Source organism: Notothenia rossii (assembly GCF_949606895.1).
Source record: "Notothenia rossii genome assembly, chromosome: 1".
NCBI lineage: Eukaryota > Metazoa > Chordata > Actinopteri > Perciformes > Nototheniidae > Notothenia > Notothenia rossii.
Window position 1 is genome coordinate 57,022,483 of NC_136912.1, and position 19,417 is coordinate 57,041,899.

Below are 19,417 nucleotides of genomic sequence, written 5' to 3' on the forward strand. Positions count from 1 at the left end.
TTATAGTTTTAGAACTAAACAGTAAACAGTATCTTTATACCTTTTATGAGCAAATACTTGAATTAGTTGATTTCCATTTCATTTCATTTCAACGAGATTGGTCCCATTGAGATCATAGATCTCATTTTCAAGGGAGACCTGGAGCATATAGGTTCCACATGAAACATAAAACAATAAAGGACATCATACATTATATTTACAGGATACATACCAATACCAATATTCACTATAATATGCTCTGCAGTCCTTCAGATACACTGCAGGTCCTCTGTTGACTAGGGGCCACACTGAATAACCAACTGAACTGAGCTGAACCCCAAGGGCCCCTAACCCAAACATCTCAGGTTAACTGTAGCGTTGTTTTGAAATGGGAACATAATAACATGATAAGGGCCGGGAACAAGAGCTCAGCTCTATTTTCCAGAATACTTTACTACTCCTTAACAAGATCCTCTTATGCAAGAAAAAAAAGTCAAATTAGAATATACAACAACATATATCCATCATTGTATTTGTTTGATTGATTTTCCTGAAGAAATCATCTGAATGGTCCAAAACAAGCCAACATTACCTCAGACACGTCAGCTTATTTAGAGGTTCAAAATGCACTCATGGAGACAGTTACAGGTACATGATACAAAGCAGTAAAGACAATGACAAAGAAAGCAATACATATATACATTATAATTATAAAATGGATTGTATTAACAGTTACAATTGGAATAATACGACATACACAAACTGATTTGATCCCAAACTAAAGCTGGACGTACAGCACTACATACAGTACAGTGGATGCTGCTGTGACTAACCACTGGCAGAGTTATTGAATCTCCAGCTGCTCAAATGGAGTCAGAGATGCCACTTGTGCAAGATTGCTTGATTCAGAAATGTCTGTTTGAGTTAAGAATAAAATCAAACGTCTTACTAACACGAGACGTCATCTACATCAAATTGACTTCCCCTGGACTCCGTCACTTGAAAGAGTCGGGGCCCGCACCATCCAGGGCTAGGGAGGCCCTTTGTGCATCATGGTACTAGAGAACAAAGAAGGCCAAAACCTTACGCTATTAAAATAGATTCACCAAAACCAATTGTAGTATATTAGCCTGGAAATGACACAGAGGAACTGACGAGGGTTTTTAGTGGCAGATGGAGTTTCCCTACACCATGAAATTTGGATACTTGGCTACTAAGAAAACAATTCTTGCTGGTACGTTGAGCAGCCTTCCTGTTTTCACTGAGAAAGTGACACTGGAGGGGGGGGGGGGGGTGTTGTGAAGCCTCTTTAATTGCCTTCGGTCACCCACAACGTTGAACCGGAGCGCCACGCAGCTTAGCAAAGGAGCCGGGCAGAGGGCCTGATAGATATTTTATCGCCCAAGTTAACGGTTAATGAATTCCCAAAGTGAAATCTGTCACTTCAAAAATAAAGAGGAAGGCAAATTAAAGGGAGATAGAGAGAGACAGGGGAAGAAAGGGAGTGGAGAGGGTGACACAGTTTTAAAATGCCCTATCTTTTGGCCATCCCCGGTTTTTGAATGGAATAAAGAAAACTCAGCCTCTTTCTTCTCCTCTTTTCTTCCCCCGCTTCTTTTTCTCTCCCTCCCTTCCTCCTATCTCTCACTCTGCTTTTATGTGCAAAAATTCTCATGAATGATTTATATGTGTCTTGTTATCAGCAGCGATTTCTATAGACCCCAACGCATTCACCAAGATATTTGTGGCGTAATTGTTAATTTTAATGCCATAATGGCTTCAGATGGGAGCCCTGATTAGACATTTATTACACAATTAAATGAAACATACTCAAGAATCACAAAAGCCTTCCGTAATTATTTCAGGCCATTAATAAAATGGGCATTAAATTATATTGGGCACAAAAGAGAAGTGAAATAGATTTCCATTAGAGCAATAGAGGCAGAGAGGGGTAATAGATCCTGCCTGAATTCACTCTGAAATTAATTGTTGCCCAGCCTATTTCCACACACAGCGGAATAAATGAATGAGAAAAGAGAGGAAGAGAAGAACGAGTTGGTGGCCATGAGAAGGGGGGGGGGGTTACATTAAGAGCCTCTGATAAAAACCTTTTGTTTGACGTACGACAATGGACCCTCGATTCAAGAGAGGGAGGCAGAGTCAGACCAATTTAAATCTCAGTCCCCCCCCCCCCCCCCCCCCAGAGTTCTGAGTTGAGGTTATATCCACTTTTCAACTTTTGTTGGCTTTTCTATAAACAGCTATCGGAGATCTACCTGCAGATGCTTATATCTAAATGTGACTCTTATTAGAGAGAGGGGGGGGGGGGGGCGACGACAAAAGGCTGCTATGGGACAAATGCCTCAGACAACAGATCCATCTCCCTCTCATTAATAAATGACCTGCCGGGTAGAAAGTCACCTTCCACTTAACAAGATGGAGGTCAAGGTCAAATAGACTACATGGTGTAATGTAGGGAAGTACATTAACTTAAGTAATGAACTTAAGTACAATTCTGGGTATTGAGTATTTCCACGTTATAGTGCTTTATACTTCTACTTCAAATTTGGGAGCCAATATTTTACTTTTTACTCCACTACATTTATTTGACTGCATTAGTTACCAATAACTTGATATATTTAGATTATTTGCTCATTGAAAACCATCATATAAAACTAATAAATCAACTGTGAAATATGGATATAGGTGAAGATGTCCAGCAGCAGTGTGCAAAGTAGTTCAAATGATCTCCACATTTACCAGCTTTGATTAACACATGAATGCAGCAACAATCATAATCCAGTAATTATATATATTTCTGATGGGCTCCTACGCACAATAAGAACTTTTACTCCTGGTTTTTTAAGTATATTTTGATGCCAATACTTTTGTAATTTTACTTAAGTAGGATCTTGAATGCAGGACTTTTACTTCTTTCTTCAACCAGTAACTAGTAAATAGATGTTAATAAATCAAAATCCTTCATCTTTCACAAAATAAATCCTGATTTTTAACAAAATGATTGGAAAAAGGGGAAAGCTTTTGGTTAAATAAAAGACCTATGATCACTAGTACAAACTAACCTATACCTTATTCTTATAACATATTTTAAGTTATACATTGATGTTTCCATGAAAATCTTTTCATATTTTGTGAAACTACATTATATTAAATTAGAAGTCAAGAAAAAAGAGCACTTACAAAAGTGATGAACAGTCTCTGAACAGTGAGATTAGGACAGTTGGAAGACATCAAAGCCGACGTATGGCAGAGACTCTGAAAGCGTCTCCGATGGGAACCCTAAAATGAAGAGTCTTTTGAACTAGTGCTCTCTTGAGATCTTCTGTAAAAGTGTAAAATAAATGGAAAGTGATATCTCGCAAGGCTAGAACAGATCATTCAACATAATTAATTAATCATTCACTGATACAGATTTGTAGAATTGTATTTTCTTACAGTCTGTCTGGTTTCAAACGCTTTTCCGTTCTCTTTTTCCTTATATCACATTTATCTCAGTTTTTGATTTGATTAAACCTACTGTCTTGCTTTGATTTCTAAAGCTGTTGGTCCAGTAAACATTTTCCATCTTCAGAACACAGGATGCAAATTCTGTAAACAAAACAGGGAGGAAAGTACAAGAGGAGTATGTTGATATGTATCATTCTGAGACATTAAGAAGTACCGGTGTGGAATATTGATTTCATTTTCAGTTTATAATTCATCACCTCACTCACAGGAGATCTGGACCATGTCTTGAGGACCAGGACTCAGTGGTAGCCCTGAGAAATAAAAAGAGAGGTTGTGTTCCCATTATTAACATATTCACATTTCCATCTGGCTTCTCAGCTCTCAGGATGTAGCACAGACTCACAGGGCAGTTCACCCACAGGATGTGCTTTCCCAGTAAATGCCACACTTATCTCTGGGTGTCCACCAAACCCAATTAATCAAAAAATTATATTTCACTTTATTCTAGTGTTAAAAATACCCAGCCTGCATGTGAATGCTGGGCACACACTCCAACAGACAGATGATATCCGCTGATGAGATATGGCTGTGGGCTGTAATGAGAGTTAATGAGTGAGTATAAATGTGTCAAAGGTGTTATCGTGGATGTTTTACCTAGACAGAGCAGCTGTTATTTAATTTGAGAACATCTCAAAATACAGAATGTAGTGTGACAGTGTATAACATCACAGTTTATAACTGTTACAGCTCTGTACATTACCATCTTTTTAGACATGGTGATATTCAATATATCACCACAAGATGTGTATGACATTGGAAGGTCTTTAAAACAAGTGTGGCTTTGTTCAACTTAAACATATACACATATATGAAATATACATAACGCAAACACAAAACACCAATTCAGTTTTATGTGGAATCATTAACATCATCAGGAGTTACTGAAGTTAGCAAGTACTCCAACTTCAGGGTGAGGCTTTTTTTCAACATCAAACTGTTCAGAAGTCTGGCTATACCACCATTACGTTACATTCTATTACATTTAGCTGTTCCTTTATTACAAAGCGAATTACAATAAGCAAACTCACAACAACAACAGACCTCCTGCTGTCCTGATATCAATAGGTAGCTAGTTCCACCATTTTGGAGCCAGCAAGCATGTTTGCAATGCTGGCAAAAACAATTGTGCACTGTGTTCAGGAAGCAAAGACAAGGACTCTTTCTTTGCCAAATGTTGTGATAATCCTTTGACCTCATTTAAGATGGGCAAGCAACAATCCAGGATCATTCTTTGAACCAACGGTCCAGCAGGACCTGGACTCTTGTCCCAGCAGTGCCCCCTCTTCAGGCTGTGGACGGTGTAGTTGGGCTAACAGTCGGTGAGGCATGGCGGCAGAGTTGTATGGGACTTGTCTCTACTAGACATTAGACAATAGCCGGGACTTGAAGGGATAGCGATTTGGTGACCTGCTAAAAATCTGGGAGATGTATAATATCGTTAGCTTTGGACTGTGGACAACCAAGGACCTGTTGGCTGCAAAAGGATGGATGTTGGTATAACAGCACCATGGACAAATCTATTTGTCAAGTCTGCTGACAAGTGCTAGACATGTTCTACTGCCCTGATGAGACAGGTAAGAATTGTGACGAGGCCTCCTGAAGGATAACCAGATTGTAGAGTGGACTGCTCCAAGTGGTCGATGGCTGGAGATCAAGACATGGATGACATTCTCATGGTTCTCACTGGAGTGTCCCATACAGTATACCTACTGGAATGAAAGAAGTGGACATTTATCCAAAGAGTTAGCAAAATACTTTACTGAACCAAGATATGAGTTGCAGACCTGTACTGCTTATAATGACCTGAAGAAGACAGTCAGTGGAGATGATTGATCTGGGCTGCTTCATTGAGAGAAGAAGGTTTGAGGTGCAGGAGCTTAAAGGAGGAAACCAAGTGAGCATGTCAAGACCATAATGGTTCCCCATCAGGCAGAAGACATTTAGACATCTGCCTCCATTGAATATCCTTTAGACTTTTGCTAGAAAAAGGAATATTGAGGCGGGGGGTTGGAGGAATTGGTCCTGAGGACAGTTGTGGATGAGTTTAAGGAACACAACAGGTCACAGCAGAGGTGGTCGCTGCTGCCTGGGTAAAGGATTGTTTTTATGGTCTGTCCAAGGCTGCTCTTTAGTTTTCAGCCAGTGCGTCTCTTCTTCAAGGCCTCCTTTTCCGTCTGGACCTTGAGCTTCTGCAAACTGAGAGACCGTTTGTAGATGAACCCTTACTATATAATAGTATTATTTCAGAAGAGGGATATTATCCAACTTTTCTGACTCTGTTAAGCCTTTCCTTTCAAGTTTTTGTTAAGTGTTTTTGTATTGTGGTTCAAGTTCAGAGATCAATGCTTACAGACAAAAGCAACACTTGTACATTGAGTACAATTAGTTATTTGGATAGTATTTTGAATCCTATATCCATTTTAAATCTGTTGATTGACACACACCCTGTACTCATGGTTACCATAGAAACAACTTATTGAGAGGATTATTAAGCTGCATCCATCAAATAAAAAAGGTTGAATTCTTCCATCAAAAACTGGTTATTGTGGTTATGTGATTCAAAGTGTCTAATTGTTTATTTTCCAAAGAATGGACTATCAGTAAAAGTATAATATGATAATAATATAACAATGTATTTATTGTATAATGTGTATCATAATTTATTGAATCACTTTATTCTAATATACATTTGATGTTATTGTTTAGCGGTTCAGATCCTCATTTATTCTGGCTAAACCTTATCTGGAGAGTCTCAGTCTCATGTGAGAGGCTGAAATCCCCCTGCCAGCAAGGCCTGCGCTAAATTACTTTTTCTTCTGTTAATGAAGGTCAGGAGAGAGTCACATCTTTCCTTTTGTGATAATTTATCCCTATCTCCTGTTATCTCTTTTGCCCCTTTAATCCTAATTGTATTGTATAATTGTGTGATGTGGACCTGGTGGTCTTTGAAGTATTGCCCCTATCCTTTCATTATTACCTGATGCCTTCAACCTTTGTTCATTTGTTCCTGCTCTGCTTGGTGCCATACAGTGTTGCAAAATAAAAGAGAGGACAGCTTAAGTTTAGCGTTTTAAAAGATTGTATTCAAGTCTAATTGCACAATCTGACTGAGAAATTGTAACCTGAATGATATGAGATATATGAATATTTTCTGTAATATACCTCATGTTCTCACATAGCGCTCATTGCTGTTTTGATTGCTTTTCAGTGTTAATGAATGGCACTTGAAAGCAGATAATGCAAACAGATCTACGGTATTCTGAGCTGAATATTAGTTTCAGAATAATTCTCAAATGGCTGAAAGAAAGCCTTTTCGTGTGCTTAACACTGTCAAAATAATGATATGCAATTCAACCGTATGTACAGTATATATATATATGTGTGTACGTACATGGACACCCAGTACCATGTTTATATATGAAAATTATTCACGTAATTATTGTTGGAAAAACAGACCTGATTAACGGTGATTTTATCAAAATAAACATTTTCTGATAGAGGAATCTGAGAAAACACACAAGACGTCTCCCGATGGCACCATGCTGATTCATTCAATGTTCGAGTGACTCAAAATGAATATTATTATTACTGTTTTTCTCGATTGCTAACACACTAAAATTATACATAAAGCACAATTCTTTTAGCTGACACTCAAAGAGCAAAACATCGGCTCAAATCTCCAAAACTCTGAACACGTTTTCAGCTTTTCACACAATTTGCAAATCAACATGGCACTTTTTGCAAACCACTACACATGTGTCTCCACGTAGGACACAGGAATCTGACATAAAGTCACGTGTTAGCTGGTTTAAAATACTGATATTCAAAATGCCTCACACATGGACCAATGATCAAGAAACACGTTCCACCTGACCAAACACCTGATCGCATAATTGTTGGCTCATCGATCAGGATGTTAGCACTATAAAAAGACCACAGGTGAGTACTTTCTTACAGCAACAATGGAAGCCAACATGGAAGCAAGAGGAAGAGGAAGAGCTGGGCTGAGAGTGAGAGGAGGAGGAAGAGGTGGAGTGAGAGGAGGAAGAATGAGAGGTAGAGGTAGAGCTGGAGGGAGAGGACGTGGACAAAGAAGAATACTCTCTAATGAAATGAAATGTTATCAACCATGGTGTGACGATGAGAGAGGCTGGACAGAGGGTTCAGCCTAATCTAAGCCGATTTACTGTTGCCTCTGTAATCCGGACACTTAGACTTGAAAACAGGATAGTTGTTGGCATGTTGCATACTATAACTGTACAAACATCCTGCACAATGTACTGTGGTAGACTTACTTGTATGCAACACAGACACTGACCAACCACTATATCTTTGTTGTTTTTCTGAAGGACGGAGAAACAAAGAGGTGCAGGTGGAAAGCTAAGGATTTTCAATGAGGCACAGGAAGCAGCAGTTACAAACTGGGTTTTGGCAAACAATGCCATCACACTTAAAGAGATCCGAAGCACAGTAACTATGTGCTGAGATGCACAATGTTATCTTTTAATAAAATGTGATTTTCTTTCAACAACTCATTTGTATTTCTTCATTTACTGTATTTCTGTAAACTCAAGCAATCTTTCTCTGCAGAAACCTCTATGTACAGAGCACAGCCCACAACAGATGAAAGTGCTTTAGATGATGCCCAGCAGTGTGTAGTTTGGTGGTCAAACCATCTAGTATTATGAATGAGTGCAGTTCTTCACTTAGCAGGAAAAATTAGGTGTTTTGCACTTTGGGTGTGTGGTTTTGTGAATTGTGTTTAGTGTTCTGATAAACTGAGCAATTAAAAAAAAAAATGTGAGTTAGCAATCGAGAAAAACTGTAAATGCTTTTTGGAAAAACTTTGAGTAAATAAGTGAATTCAGGGTTAGTTAAAGTCATTGGGGCACATGCACATTTGCTATTTTCAATGGGAACTCAGTCTACATAGTGAAGATTTCAATGTGGGGAATAGTATGTGCTCATATTAGCAACAAATGGGACTGGCAAAATGCCAATATACCTGTCCTTCATACAGAAAGTACATAACTTCTTTAAAAAGTGATCCAGTATTATCATGGCATCCTTTTGCATATAAAGTCATCTATGCTGCAGTTCATCTTGTGAATAATGATCATAAACAATAATGCTATAAGATACTGAATGAGAGGCACTAGCTTATTTTCTTTACTGAATCCATGAGTGACAGACTGTTGGTTATTTTTTGACAACATACAAATGTGTTTATTATAATACGTAGTGCCATGATGTATTAGTTCCAAACGTGATTTAACAGTAGTTATTCCACACTGTGAAATAAATAGGCTTAAAACATTCTGCTGGGAAAAAGTTAGGAAAGTTATGAGACTATTTGAGTCTTTCTAATATTTGACTTTTGTACACAGAACCATCACTAAATAGGATGGAAATACAATAAAAGGCATTGAAATGTCAGAGCCCAGCCTTTAAGAGTTTGTGAGTGAGGAGCAGCAGAAACCCTTTTACCCTCAGCACCATGGACAGTTCCGGTGCAGCTTACCTGCTGCACGCGCTGCCCGGTAACAGGCTCTGTGTCAGGCCGCTGTTTACCGCGAGAAGGACGGACATGTGTCCTTAGATAATCCGTGCGTGTGCGTGTGTGTGCGTGCGTGCGTGTTGTGTGTGTGTGTGTGTGTGTGTGTGTGTGTGTGTGTGTGTGTGTGTGTGTGTGTGTGTGTGTGTGTGTGTGTGTGTGTGTGTGTGGGTGTGGGTGGGTGGGTGGGTGGGTGTGGGTGGGTGTCTTTGTGTGTCGCTTATAATTTGCTTTTATTAAATAAATACTTTAGAGGAAAATGTACCAGTCTTTTATCACGTATGTAATACTAACTGATTGCTTTCCTAACAACACTGTTTTCCAAAAATAATTATTTAAAGACATGATTTACAGACTATATTGGATATATTACATTATTAATAATGGATTTAGTTGATTTACTGTTTGTTGTAACAACAAAATCCTTTAACATCCTTTCCAAATCTCTTAAATTTGGAGACCGAGAGAAGTTGTATGGAGACGTGCACTACAATTACTTTATTGTTTAAGTGTATTTTGATTGCTTTTAAATCTCAGACAGTAAACTGTATTAAATATAGTAAAGATTACATTTGAGAAAAAAAACCTGATGAGAAACTGCCAATGGAAAACAAATATCATCTCCATCCTTGAATTAAAACCTATTGCATTTCTCATTATCCCGATACATTATCGAGGGAACTTAGAGGCGCGTGCGTTTATTAGACAATCAGTTTTTGAATAAGAAACATATATAGCCTCCCCCTCGTGAGTGGGAGGCTCAGCCCCTAAAATAATTCCCTGTTATCTAATTCATTGATCTGAAATGAAGCTGAGCCGCTGCACGTATGGCCGCCTAAACGCTGCCCGGTGAATGACAGACGCGCTGTTCCGGGGAAGATAGCACAGCATCATTTCAAACTTCAAAATGCGCCGGAATAAACAGTCCGAACATGCAGTATACCTCATAGAAGCTGATGGACATCACAGCCTGCAGATTGGGAGGATTTGAGGATCTGTTTCTCTTTGCAGGCATCCGGTCCGCCCGTGTGAGAAAAATAGAAACTCGGGGGCGTCCTCCGCTGGGGGGGGCATTGTTTTGCGGGTCAGGGTGAGGAGGATTTTCCTCTCAATAACCTGCATTTTTAAACATAATTTCAGGATTTGTTAAGGCAGATGTGATGGAAATGTTCTTGTTAGAAGCCGATTGACGCATGCGTGTGTGAGGAGCCGGGGGAGAGAGCGTGAGAAAAAGACGCAGATCAGCCTCAAGAAGGAATACCAGAGAAATAACCCATAATAATTGATTCTGTGTACAAAAATAAATTGACTTTGGCCAGAATGAGACTGTATTTTTTACCTGTTTTACAGAATACAAATATTTCTTTATACTAAACATATTTTGCCCATAAACATATTTAAATGCAATACTTTTGCCTGTCCGTAATTTTCTTATTAAGCATTTCATTTATATTGGTCACAATATATTAGCTTGACATTGTGATGTGGAGACATGTGAAAGAGAGAATCTCCTTTGAAGTGGCCTGTTTGTGACACACAGACACACACACACACACACACACACACACACACACACACACACACACACACACACACACTCACACATACATTGGATGATGATGGCAATAGGATGTGATCCACAACACATCCGCGTGTGGGCATACGTGTGCGCGCGGGTAGGAATATATATAGCCATGTATGAGAAGACAACCTTAAATAAATCTACTTAGCAGTGTAACTAACAAGACACGACTCTGCTCCGATCATAACAATTCAGTATGAACACACTCGTGTGTGTGTGTGTGTGTGTGTGTGTGTGTGTGTGTGTGTGTGTGTGTGTGTGTGTGTGTGTGTGTGTGTGTGTGTGTGTGTGTGTTGTGTGTGTGTGTGTGTGTGTGTGTGTGTGTGTGTGTGTGTGTGTGTGTGTGTGTGTGTGTGTGTGTGTGTGTGTGTGTGTGTGTGTGTGTTTTATAATAATCACAGCTGAAGGAATCATATATCACGCGCATTAGCCCGAGGGCTATTAGGCAATGGTCGTCAGTGACATTTGCATAGTAAAACGATCCCTCTGCCTCCTTAAAACCATACTGTCAGCCTGATGTGAGCTAATGCAACAATTAGAGGCTCACAATGGCGCGTTTCTCAGCGTTTACACTTGATGTAATATTTCCTGCTGTTTGTAATTCTGTCACTGACACAGCTCAGTTCCGTGGGGTCAACATTGATTTTTTACAATGAAGGAGATGCTACTGTATGTGAGTTATTGGGACATCTTCAGAGTGAAATGTTTGGAAAAACAGATATATAAAAAATATGAAATTAAATGTGATATGCCTTCATCCTCCAATACTGAGCCCATTCACACTGGGTGTTTAGAGACCACCCTAAAGAGGAAAAGGTTAAAGCGTCTTTGAGAAACACAGGGGGCTGTGTGAACTGATGTATTATAATATATATATATATATATATATATATAAATATGGGAGGGAATGGGATTTTCATTAAAAGAAAAACGCTTTAAAATTATTATTATTGTTGTTGTTATTATTATTATTAGTATTATTATTATTAGTATTATTATATAGTATTATTTTACAATGTATACTATTGCTTTTTCTACAACTGCTAAAAAATAATAATGTTTTTAAAGTTACATCCCCTCCTTGACTTAAAAAGCATCAACATATAGTAAATAATAACTATTAAGGCCTATCTATATGTATTTCAGCGACAAGCCTTATAAATATATTTTTACTGTAAAGCTTTAAATTGTGTGCACGGTCACCTCTGGATAGAAGTCAGGTTTTAACTGTAAAGAGGTTGAAGGTCTGTGTTTGTTGCGATTCATTAAATGGAATTGCGGAGTATTACCCCTCCACAGACACGCACACACCCCTCTTCCCTTATTTCTTTCTTCTTCTACTACCACCCGCTCTTTGTTTATGTTGTAATGTACATATATTTCCGTGGAGGTATTATAATAGGCGCCCTGCGTGCTGATTGGCGCGCAGGTTGCAGAGTGAACGCCCTGCAGATTATGTCAGATTGCGTGCAGAAACCAAACCAGCCCAGCCTTTGAACTTCACCGCTTTTGGCTCGTATTCACGCTCTTCCGCTCATTTCCAACCAGGTGCCTGCCGACAGACCTCAGAGAGAGAGAGAGAGGAAGAGTGTGTCGCAGGGAAAAAAATAACACTTTTTACGACTCCTGCAAGCTGACTGCGGAACATTGCTTTCACCTTTGTGGATTTCTTTACGTGTGTGCATCTTACATGTATTTTTTCTGTGTATTGCCTGCTGCAGGTCTGAAAGAGACTTGTATCCGGACTTGAACGAAGGCGCATCAGTGTTTTAACTCTGGAAGAAGCAACACGGCCGCTGGATTTTTATTTTATTCTCTTTTATTTTTGCTCTTTTCCACACTCAGAACATCCCAGACGGGGCATGACTGATATCTGGCATCGACACAGGTGAATAGTTTCCCTTGCTTGCGATAAGAACTTTTCCTCGTCATTAACATTGCGGATAAAAAATACACTTTTTAAAGATGTCAAAGCCTGCTGACCACATCAAGAGACCCATGAACGCGTTCATGGTTTGGTCCCGGGGCCAGAGGAGAAAAATGGCCCAGGAGAACCCCAAAATGCACAACTCTGAGATCAGCAAGAGACTGGGCGCCGAGTGGAAGCTGCTGTCCGAGTCCGAGAAGAGACCGTACATCGACGAGGCTAAGCGGCTGCGCGCCCAGCACATGAAGGAGCACCCCGACTACAAGTACCGGCCCCGGCGCAAGCCCAAGAACCTGCTGAAGAAGGACAGGTACGTTTTCCCGCTGCCTTACCTCGGGGACACCGATCACTTGAAGGGACTCCCGATGTCCGCCGAGTCCCTGCTGTGCCACTCGGAGAAAGCCCGAGCCTTCCTGCCGCCGACCTCCCCGTACTCCTTCCTCGACCCGAGCCAGTTCACCTCCAGCGCCCTCCAGAAGATGACGGAGATGCCCCACGGGCTGAGCGCTAGCTCTTTGCCGTACGCTTCCTCTTTGGGATACCAGAACGGCGCGTTCGGCACCCTTGGGTGTCCCAGTCAGCACACCCACACCCACCCATCGCCCACTAACCCGGGCTACGTGGTCCCGTGTAACTGCACGGCCTGGTCCACGTCCAGTTTACAGCCCCCGGTGGCCTACATACTTTTTCCAGGTATGACCAAGACTGGGCTAGACCCATATTCATCCGCACACGCCACTGCCATGTAACCCTCAAGACTCTTTATTTCTTTTCTATTCACTTGAATACTGAAATCAATGCATGTAAATATATTATGGACAGCGCGCCCATTCAAAGGCATGAACAGTATTAACTGCCTTGGACTTGTTATGGCAAAAAAGAGAAAAAAACTAACTTTTCCAGAAACCGAACAAGTTCCTGAGCTGAGCAGAAGAGCTGCTGCAGAGGACCCTGGGAACTGTAAGAAATGTAAATGTTATAACGTGTATGGCAACCAGAAAAAGGGAGGCCTTTAACTTTATTTATTGTACATTTCAATGCTGATATGCTGATTTGTGTTGATTATTGATATGGCACTCTTTTATTTTAGAAAATTTGGCTTGCATAATTAGCATTCTTATTTCCTGTATAGGCCTAACTATAGTCTGAGTTTTTGGCACTCGTAATTTTATGATGTTCTGGATTATAGGGTCAAAATCAGGACCTATAGGCTGGATTATATACGGGTCATATTGTTTATATTTATCAAAAACTGGCACATTAAACTAGACGGTCTATTTAAGATGACAAAAAGAAAAAACATACAAATGTTTTATTTTGCATTTTTCCTGTGGTTCAGTGCTAATATCTCGCGTCATTTTTAGTTTTGTTTTCGTTTTTTAATCAGGATAACTTCTATTTGAATTCAAGGAGTTAAATGTGTATTATGATCTAAGATGGTAATTTAAAACCTGTCATGTTATGGAAAGGATAATGTATCTTGAAGGTTGATACCTCCTGCTCTTTGTTCAATTGCTGAGCAAAGGCGTTTCGAAATAAAGACAATCTGTCTTCAACGCTATCAATGTCCTGTATTTGTAGCTTATTATTGGGTACTTGAGATGACAGAGATAGTGGAATGCTGTGTAGGTGCTGCGGGGAAGGAAACTTGGCAATGCCTCATTAAATATCATTTAAATTAGGAAAAAAAATACAATGTTATTTTTTAAACGCTTGGAATTAAAAAAATAGATTTATCGTACAAATACAGTCAGAAATAAATAAAAACAATTCCTAGATTGTTTTTTACATTTCAAATGGAAGACCCACCTTGTCAACTAATCATAGTCTAAAGACAGAACAATAACATCAAAATCAATTGTCTTTTTTTTCCAAAATCGATCTTCTTCTTGTTGCTGTTTAAGCTGACTCCTTCAGCTTTATTTCCTCCGTCTGTCTGCAGCTGTGTGTAGATGATGGAACAGGTTTGAGGCAGGAAGGTGTTTCTGTGACTCGCAGATGAACTGGCTGTTTGAAGTTTGACGGTTCCGCGGAGGCCTCCCTGAGGGATCCCGCCCGTCCGACCTGTCTGACTGCTTAATCACTTCTCTTAATTATAGCTTTAACTAATGGAACAAACTCAATGATGGGATTTTTCCCTTCCCTTTTGTAGCGTGCTGGCTTGCTCCCACCACTACACTGCGGTTTAAATGTCTCTGTTTACTGTTTAAAAGAGAAAAAGGTGCTGCAGCCATGAGCCCGCTAAAGCCTTTTATCCCCAAGTCATTCACACGAGTTAAAACCTGTTTAAACTTGTGAGTGATATCGGTCTGACTCCCATTAAGACAATACTGAATGGAAAAAGCTTACAGTATGAATTATACAAGCATTTACAGATTTTAAATTAATTTTTCTGTCAATGCAGATCAGGATTTGCGCACCGCGGTGTATCCTCATATTAAACGAATGTGTAGTATTAATTAAAAATGTCATTCCACATCCAAATTGTTTACTTATCTGCCAGGAACATATGCTGGAGAAGTTCAGATTCAGGATTCTGCATTATTGCCCAAGGTGCAATTCAATCCTGGGGAGGAAGAATGGGGGAGAGATTTTTATTACAGACTTAGTCCTTATCTACGGCTGTAAATTAGGGTGACACTTCATTGAACCGAATGTGAAGTTTTACATCAAACCCCTAAAGCATCCCAATTCAACTTTGAAATTAGACAATTATAATTACTTTGAGGAGCAGCAGCAGACCGATATATATTTTTCCCGCAAAGAAAATGAGGCGAATAACCTTGCTCTTGTTTTAAATCACTTCATATTTTCTACATTTTAAAATAAAGTTTTGCCGCGTGCACTCAATGCCTGTAATTATCCAACTTAGTCACGGAAATTGACTGTGGTTACTTACATCGCCCTGGAATAAATAACCCTAACGATAAACGCGCGTGTGAGAGGTATAATGGGAGGGAAATTATGATTTGAAATTATAGGGAGGCTTTTAAATCTCTCTTTAACTCTTCCTCCCCCCTTGACGTTTTTATTGGAGCACAACAGAGGAGAATTCAATCTACCTTATCTCTCCGGGACTCCTTTCAGCGCCAGATCAGAGAGAAAGGAGAGGATAATTGTTCTTTATTTTTATTTAATTCAGGTCATTTATATGCTTCATTTGGTGATAAAAGTCAACGAGGAGGGGGACATCACCCGCCTTTTACCTTCTCTGCACAACACTTCAAGTCCACCAAATATTAAATAGATGAAATACAAATAGCGGAAAGAGGAGGAGGAGGGGGGCAGGACATTTTTAATTAAAAGCCATGGGTCATTTACATTATTGTCTTTTCATTTTACCCTGAAATCATCTTCAGTAAATGGACTTTGATAAGTAGCTGATGAGAATGTGATTTTGTATTTAGGCGTACTAATGTCCTAAATGAAAAGGAGGAGAAAGTCCCCTCGAGGAGAGGTTGGAGAAAAACACCATTGATGATCCTGATGAGGGTGTTGGAAGAGAGATGATTATAAGGCACACAGGCGAGCTTATCATGCGTTTGTGTCAACGCGAGATCTGACACAAATATATATTGAGAAATTATTTTGGGGAGGGATAAAAACTGATCTAATTTCAGCATATTAAATATTGTCTCGGAAAGACCAAAAATCATCACTGGCTAAATCCTTAGTCTATCTGAAATTGAATCTGGGATAGCATTCTGACGGGAGGAAAAGTAAAACCGTGCAGTTGTTGTTTGAAGGCGCGGGGGCTTGAATTTGGGTCCCTGAATTCTCATCTGAAATAAATGAAATGGTAAACGAGCTGATAAAGAAGAGAGGAGCGCGTGAGCTGAGAGAAAAGGAATCATGCCACGGTGCGTGTAATGTGCGCTGCCAGTCGGAAAAGTGATTTACACCGAGACTTTATTCCCCTGACACATATAAGACAGACTCTGCTTTATTTATCGGACACGCACACGCTCATGCATGCACGCGCGGTCCTCTGCGGTCAACGCTCTGGAGTTCATTGCATGCAGATATTAAAGCAGAGAATACAACATGCAACACTCAGAGCAGAGCTGTGTGTGCGGCGGACAGAGAGCTAAGTTCAATCTAATGAAAATGACTGTTTTATTTGCTAATCAATCGATTCTTGCACGTGTGCTTCCCTGCACATTTTCAGGCCTTGAAGCTCCAGTCTGGTGTTTGGTGCCGCTCTCAAACAACACATGCTATAGGCTAGTTCCCTTTTTTAATTCATATCTATACAGATCTACTGTAATGATAACATGTTTTAGAATATTTTAATCATTTTATTTATTTGACAATTAAATAAGTATTTAAAATCATTTTCTGATCATTCTTTATTTAATAAATTATCTAAACAACTTTAAGTAATCGACTTTTTGTCAAATCTGCATATTCAGACATCATCAGGCTCTAGTCATTATGGATCAAATTAATGTGCTCCCCTTACTCACATTGTTACAGAAAGTCTTTATTTGTAAAGACTCTCTCATTGAAGCCAATGGGTTACATCAGTTTATTGTCACTCACTCATGTCACATGTTTGGTTCAATTTTAAGTCACATGACCCACACATTCCCAAGAATCCTGAGCAGAAACATCCTCTTCTAAACTAACGCCCCACATCTCTCTTATGAACCTTCAGAATCAAGATGCTAAATGTCACTTTCAGTTCAACCAAAGGACTCATTTCAATTGTTTTCAAAGACACAAAGTAATGAACTTATCTAGTAAATGAAATAAATGTTTGAAAAAAAACGTTTTAACATAATTCTTATTTTTCCCCCCTTGCGACCCTTCCGATGTATCTTGTGACTCCTTAGGGGTCTTGACCCCCAGTATGGGAACCACTCTACATATCCCAAATGCCTTATACGTTTAAAGGCAAGGTTAGCACAGTATTCCCATGCATCCTGCCTCAAACACAGTACTTATTTTTAAATGTTTGGACATATTTCAGTCTCAGAAGCTGCTTGTGACTGTTACATTTCTTCATGCATATGTATTATTATATTATGCATGTCCTGCCTGCTCAGACACCTCCCATACATTACAAAAGTCTGTCATAATTTACAGTATGCATCGGCGTGTGAGACCCACAGTTTGTGTGTGTGTGTTAATGTGTGTGTGTTATACTTTTGAGTTATTGTTCTCTGTCTTTGTTGCTCATGCAATCTCTGAATATCCATGCAGTATAAACTTTCCATACATCAAATCCTGCGGACGAAGGAGTTTTGCGTTTTCTGATTAATACTCAGGATGCCTTCTTAGGCATCAAGTTTTATTTATGTTTTCATACATGCATCTGCTGCATTTGTATGGCACAGATAAAAAAAAAGCTAAATACTGGGCATGGGTATATGAGGTGTCATAAAGTTACTCAGTGATTCTTCAAACTGACTGATTGTCTTAGGTGAATTAGAATTCTTATTTAAGTCTTGTTGGTGTACAGTATTTGATGTGATATTAAAAAAAAACTGCAGACCTGCACTTATTGATTAACATTTTGATTCCATATTATTTCAATCGGTTTATGACAATAAGACGTTTATACTAAGTCAGAGGAGCTCAAATCTCTGAGGAAGTTTCAGAAGGTCAACATCATAGAGATAACACTTCTCATGACCACCCACTATTTCATTATGCTTTGATAAACAACGTTTTCTTTCCTAAGAAAATGTGTTACATTGATTTATTTTCTTTATATGATATATGTAGGATCCTTTCGAATATAAATGTAGGTGATCCTCTGATGAAGATATGTATCCCTGTAGCTGTACAATGCTGTAATCATCTGTAAGTGTCTCTGTACAGAATGAGCTAACTGGTAATGTCTTAACAATCTCTTGAACATGTCTACAAAATACACTTCCTGCTTACAATTGAGTGCACAAGGGTGATTGCTGAGTACAAAGATGAGTATGGTCAGATTGCATAATTTGTGTCCATAGTGGCTGATGTAAAGCCCAGCCTAATTCCACTTGTATTAAACCCACTGTGCACGGCAACAGTTAGCATTGAGGTCACAGAGGTCATGACCCTGCTAATATTCGTGTTTATTGGATACTGGATTTAAAAACTGAAAAGGAATTTATATTCTATGATTGAACTACTCATGCTCATTGTCAAGTTTTTGAAGGCAATTTCTATAAATAAATGCTAAAACGGTAACGAAATAAACTTTCCCAATGGAAACAGCCAATACAGCGATATGTGGGGAAGGTTATAACCAACCCTGCAGGTCAGAGTTCCTGATAGTGGTGCTTAAAAAGACAGGAACCACCAACAACAGCCAGTTAGTTCTCATTTAGTCGGCAATGATTGTGAAAGAGAGACAGATAAAAACGGTAGCTGTAACATGCTCCTCTCAGATGTGCACTAACCTGCTTGGTGCTTGTGACTTCATCGTGACACAACGGGAAAAAAACAAGGATATCTCGTCTACTGGCAATGGGAAAGGATCCTTTCGCCTATTTTTTTCTGGTTGTCCTACATTCAATACAAAAATAATAAAATAGGGTAAAACAGGGTAGAGTGAAAGTAAGAGATTTAGTGTTGGCCGCCCACATAAATGACAGCATTTATATCTGAACGGTCTGATGAATAAATAAAATGTGAAAAGGTGTGATCTGTTTTTCCCAGAGTTAAACAGGTGGGTGTTATTCTGCTCGGGTCTGAACTCATATTTCAAGGACCTTGGATACACTGAAATAACTGAAACGTTGACTTTAATTTCATTTATTATGTCAACAGATTTCACATAACTATATTAGGTTAAAGCTAGGTTGAACCTAATATATTTTATTAAATCTTAATATTATTGCTTTCAACTAAC

The 19,417-nt window shown here is 39.2% G+C and overlaps 2 protein-coding genes across 4 annotated transcripts in view; both read left to right on the top strand.

Annotated features, from left to right (window-relative positions):
• LOC307018600 (uncharacterized protein) overlaps window positions 1–8,024 on the top strand; it is a 75,453-nt gene extending 67,429 nt beyond the window's left edge. For all 3 annotated transcript variants that reach the window (XM_079648917.1, XM_079648919.1, XM_079648918.1), the window contains one exon: window positions 7,857–8,024. In XM_079648917.1, the coding sequence (XP_079505043.1) occupies window positions 7,857–7,891 (35 nt within the window). In that variant the 3' untranslated portion in view covers window positions 7,892–8,024. The remainder of the gene's footprint in view (window positions 1–7,856) is intronic.
• A 4,163-nt stretch (window positions 8,025–12,187) lies between these two features.
• On the top strand, window positions 12,188–14,131 carry sox14 (SRY-box transcription factor 14). Its single transcript, XM_079648103.1, has one exon. It carries the CDS (start codon window positions 12,609–12,611, stop codon window positions 13,317–13,319), a length of 711 nt encoding a protein of 236 aa, XP_079504229.1. The 5' UTR covers window positions 12,188–12,608; the 3' UTR covers window positions 13,320–14,131.
• Window positions 14,132–19,417: the final 5,286 nt, after the last annotated feature.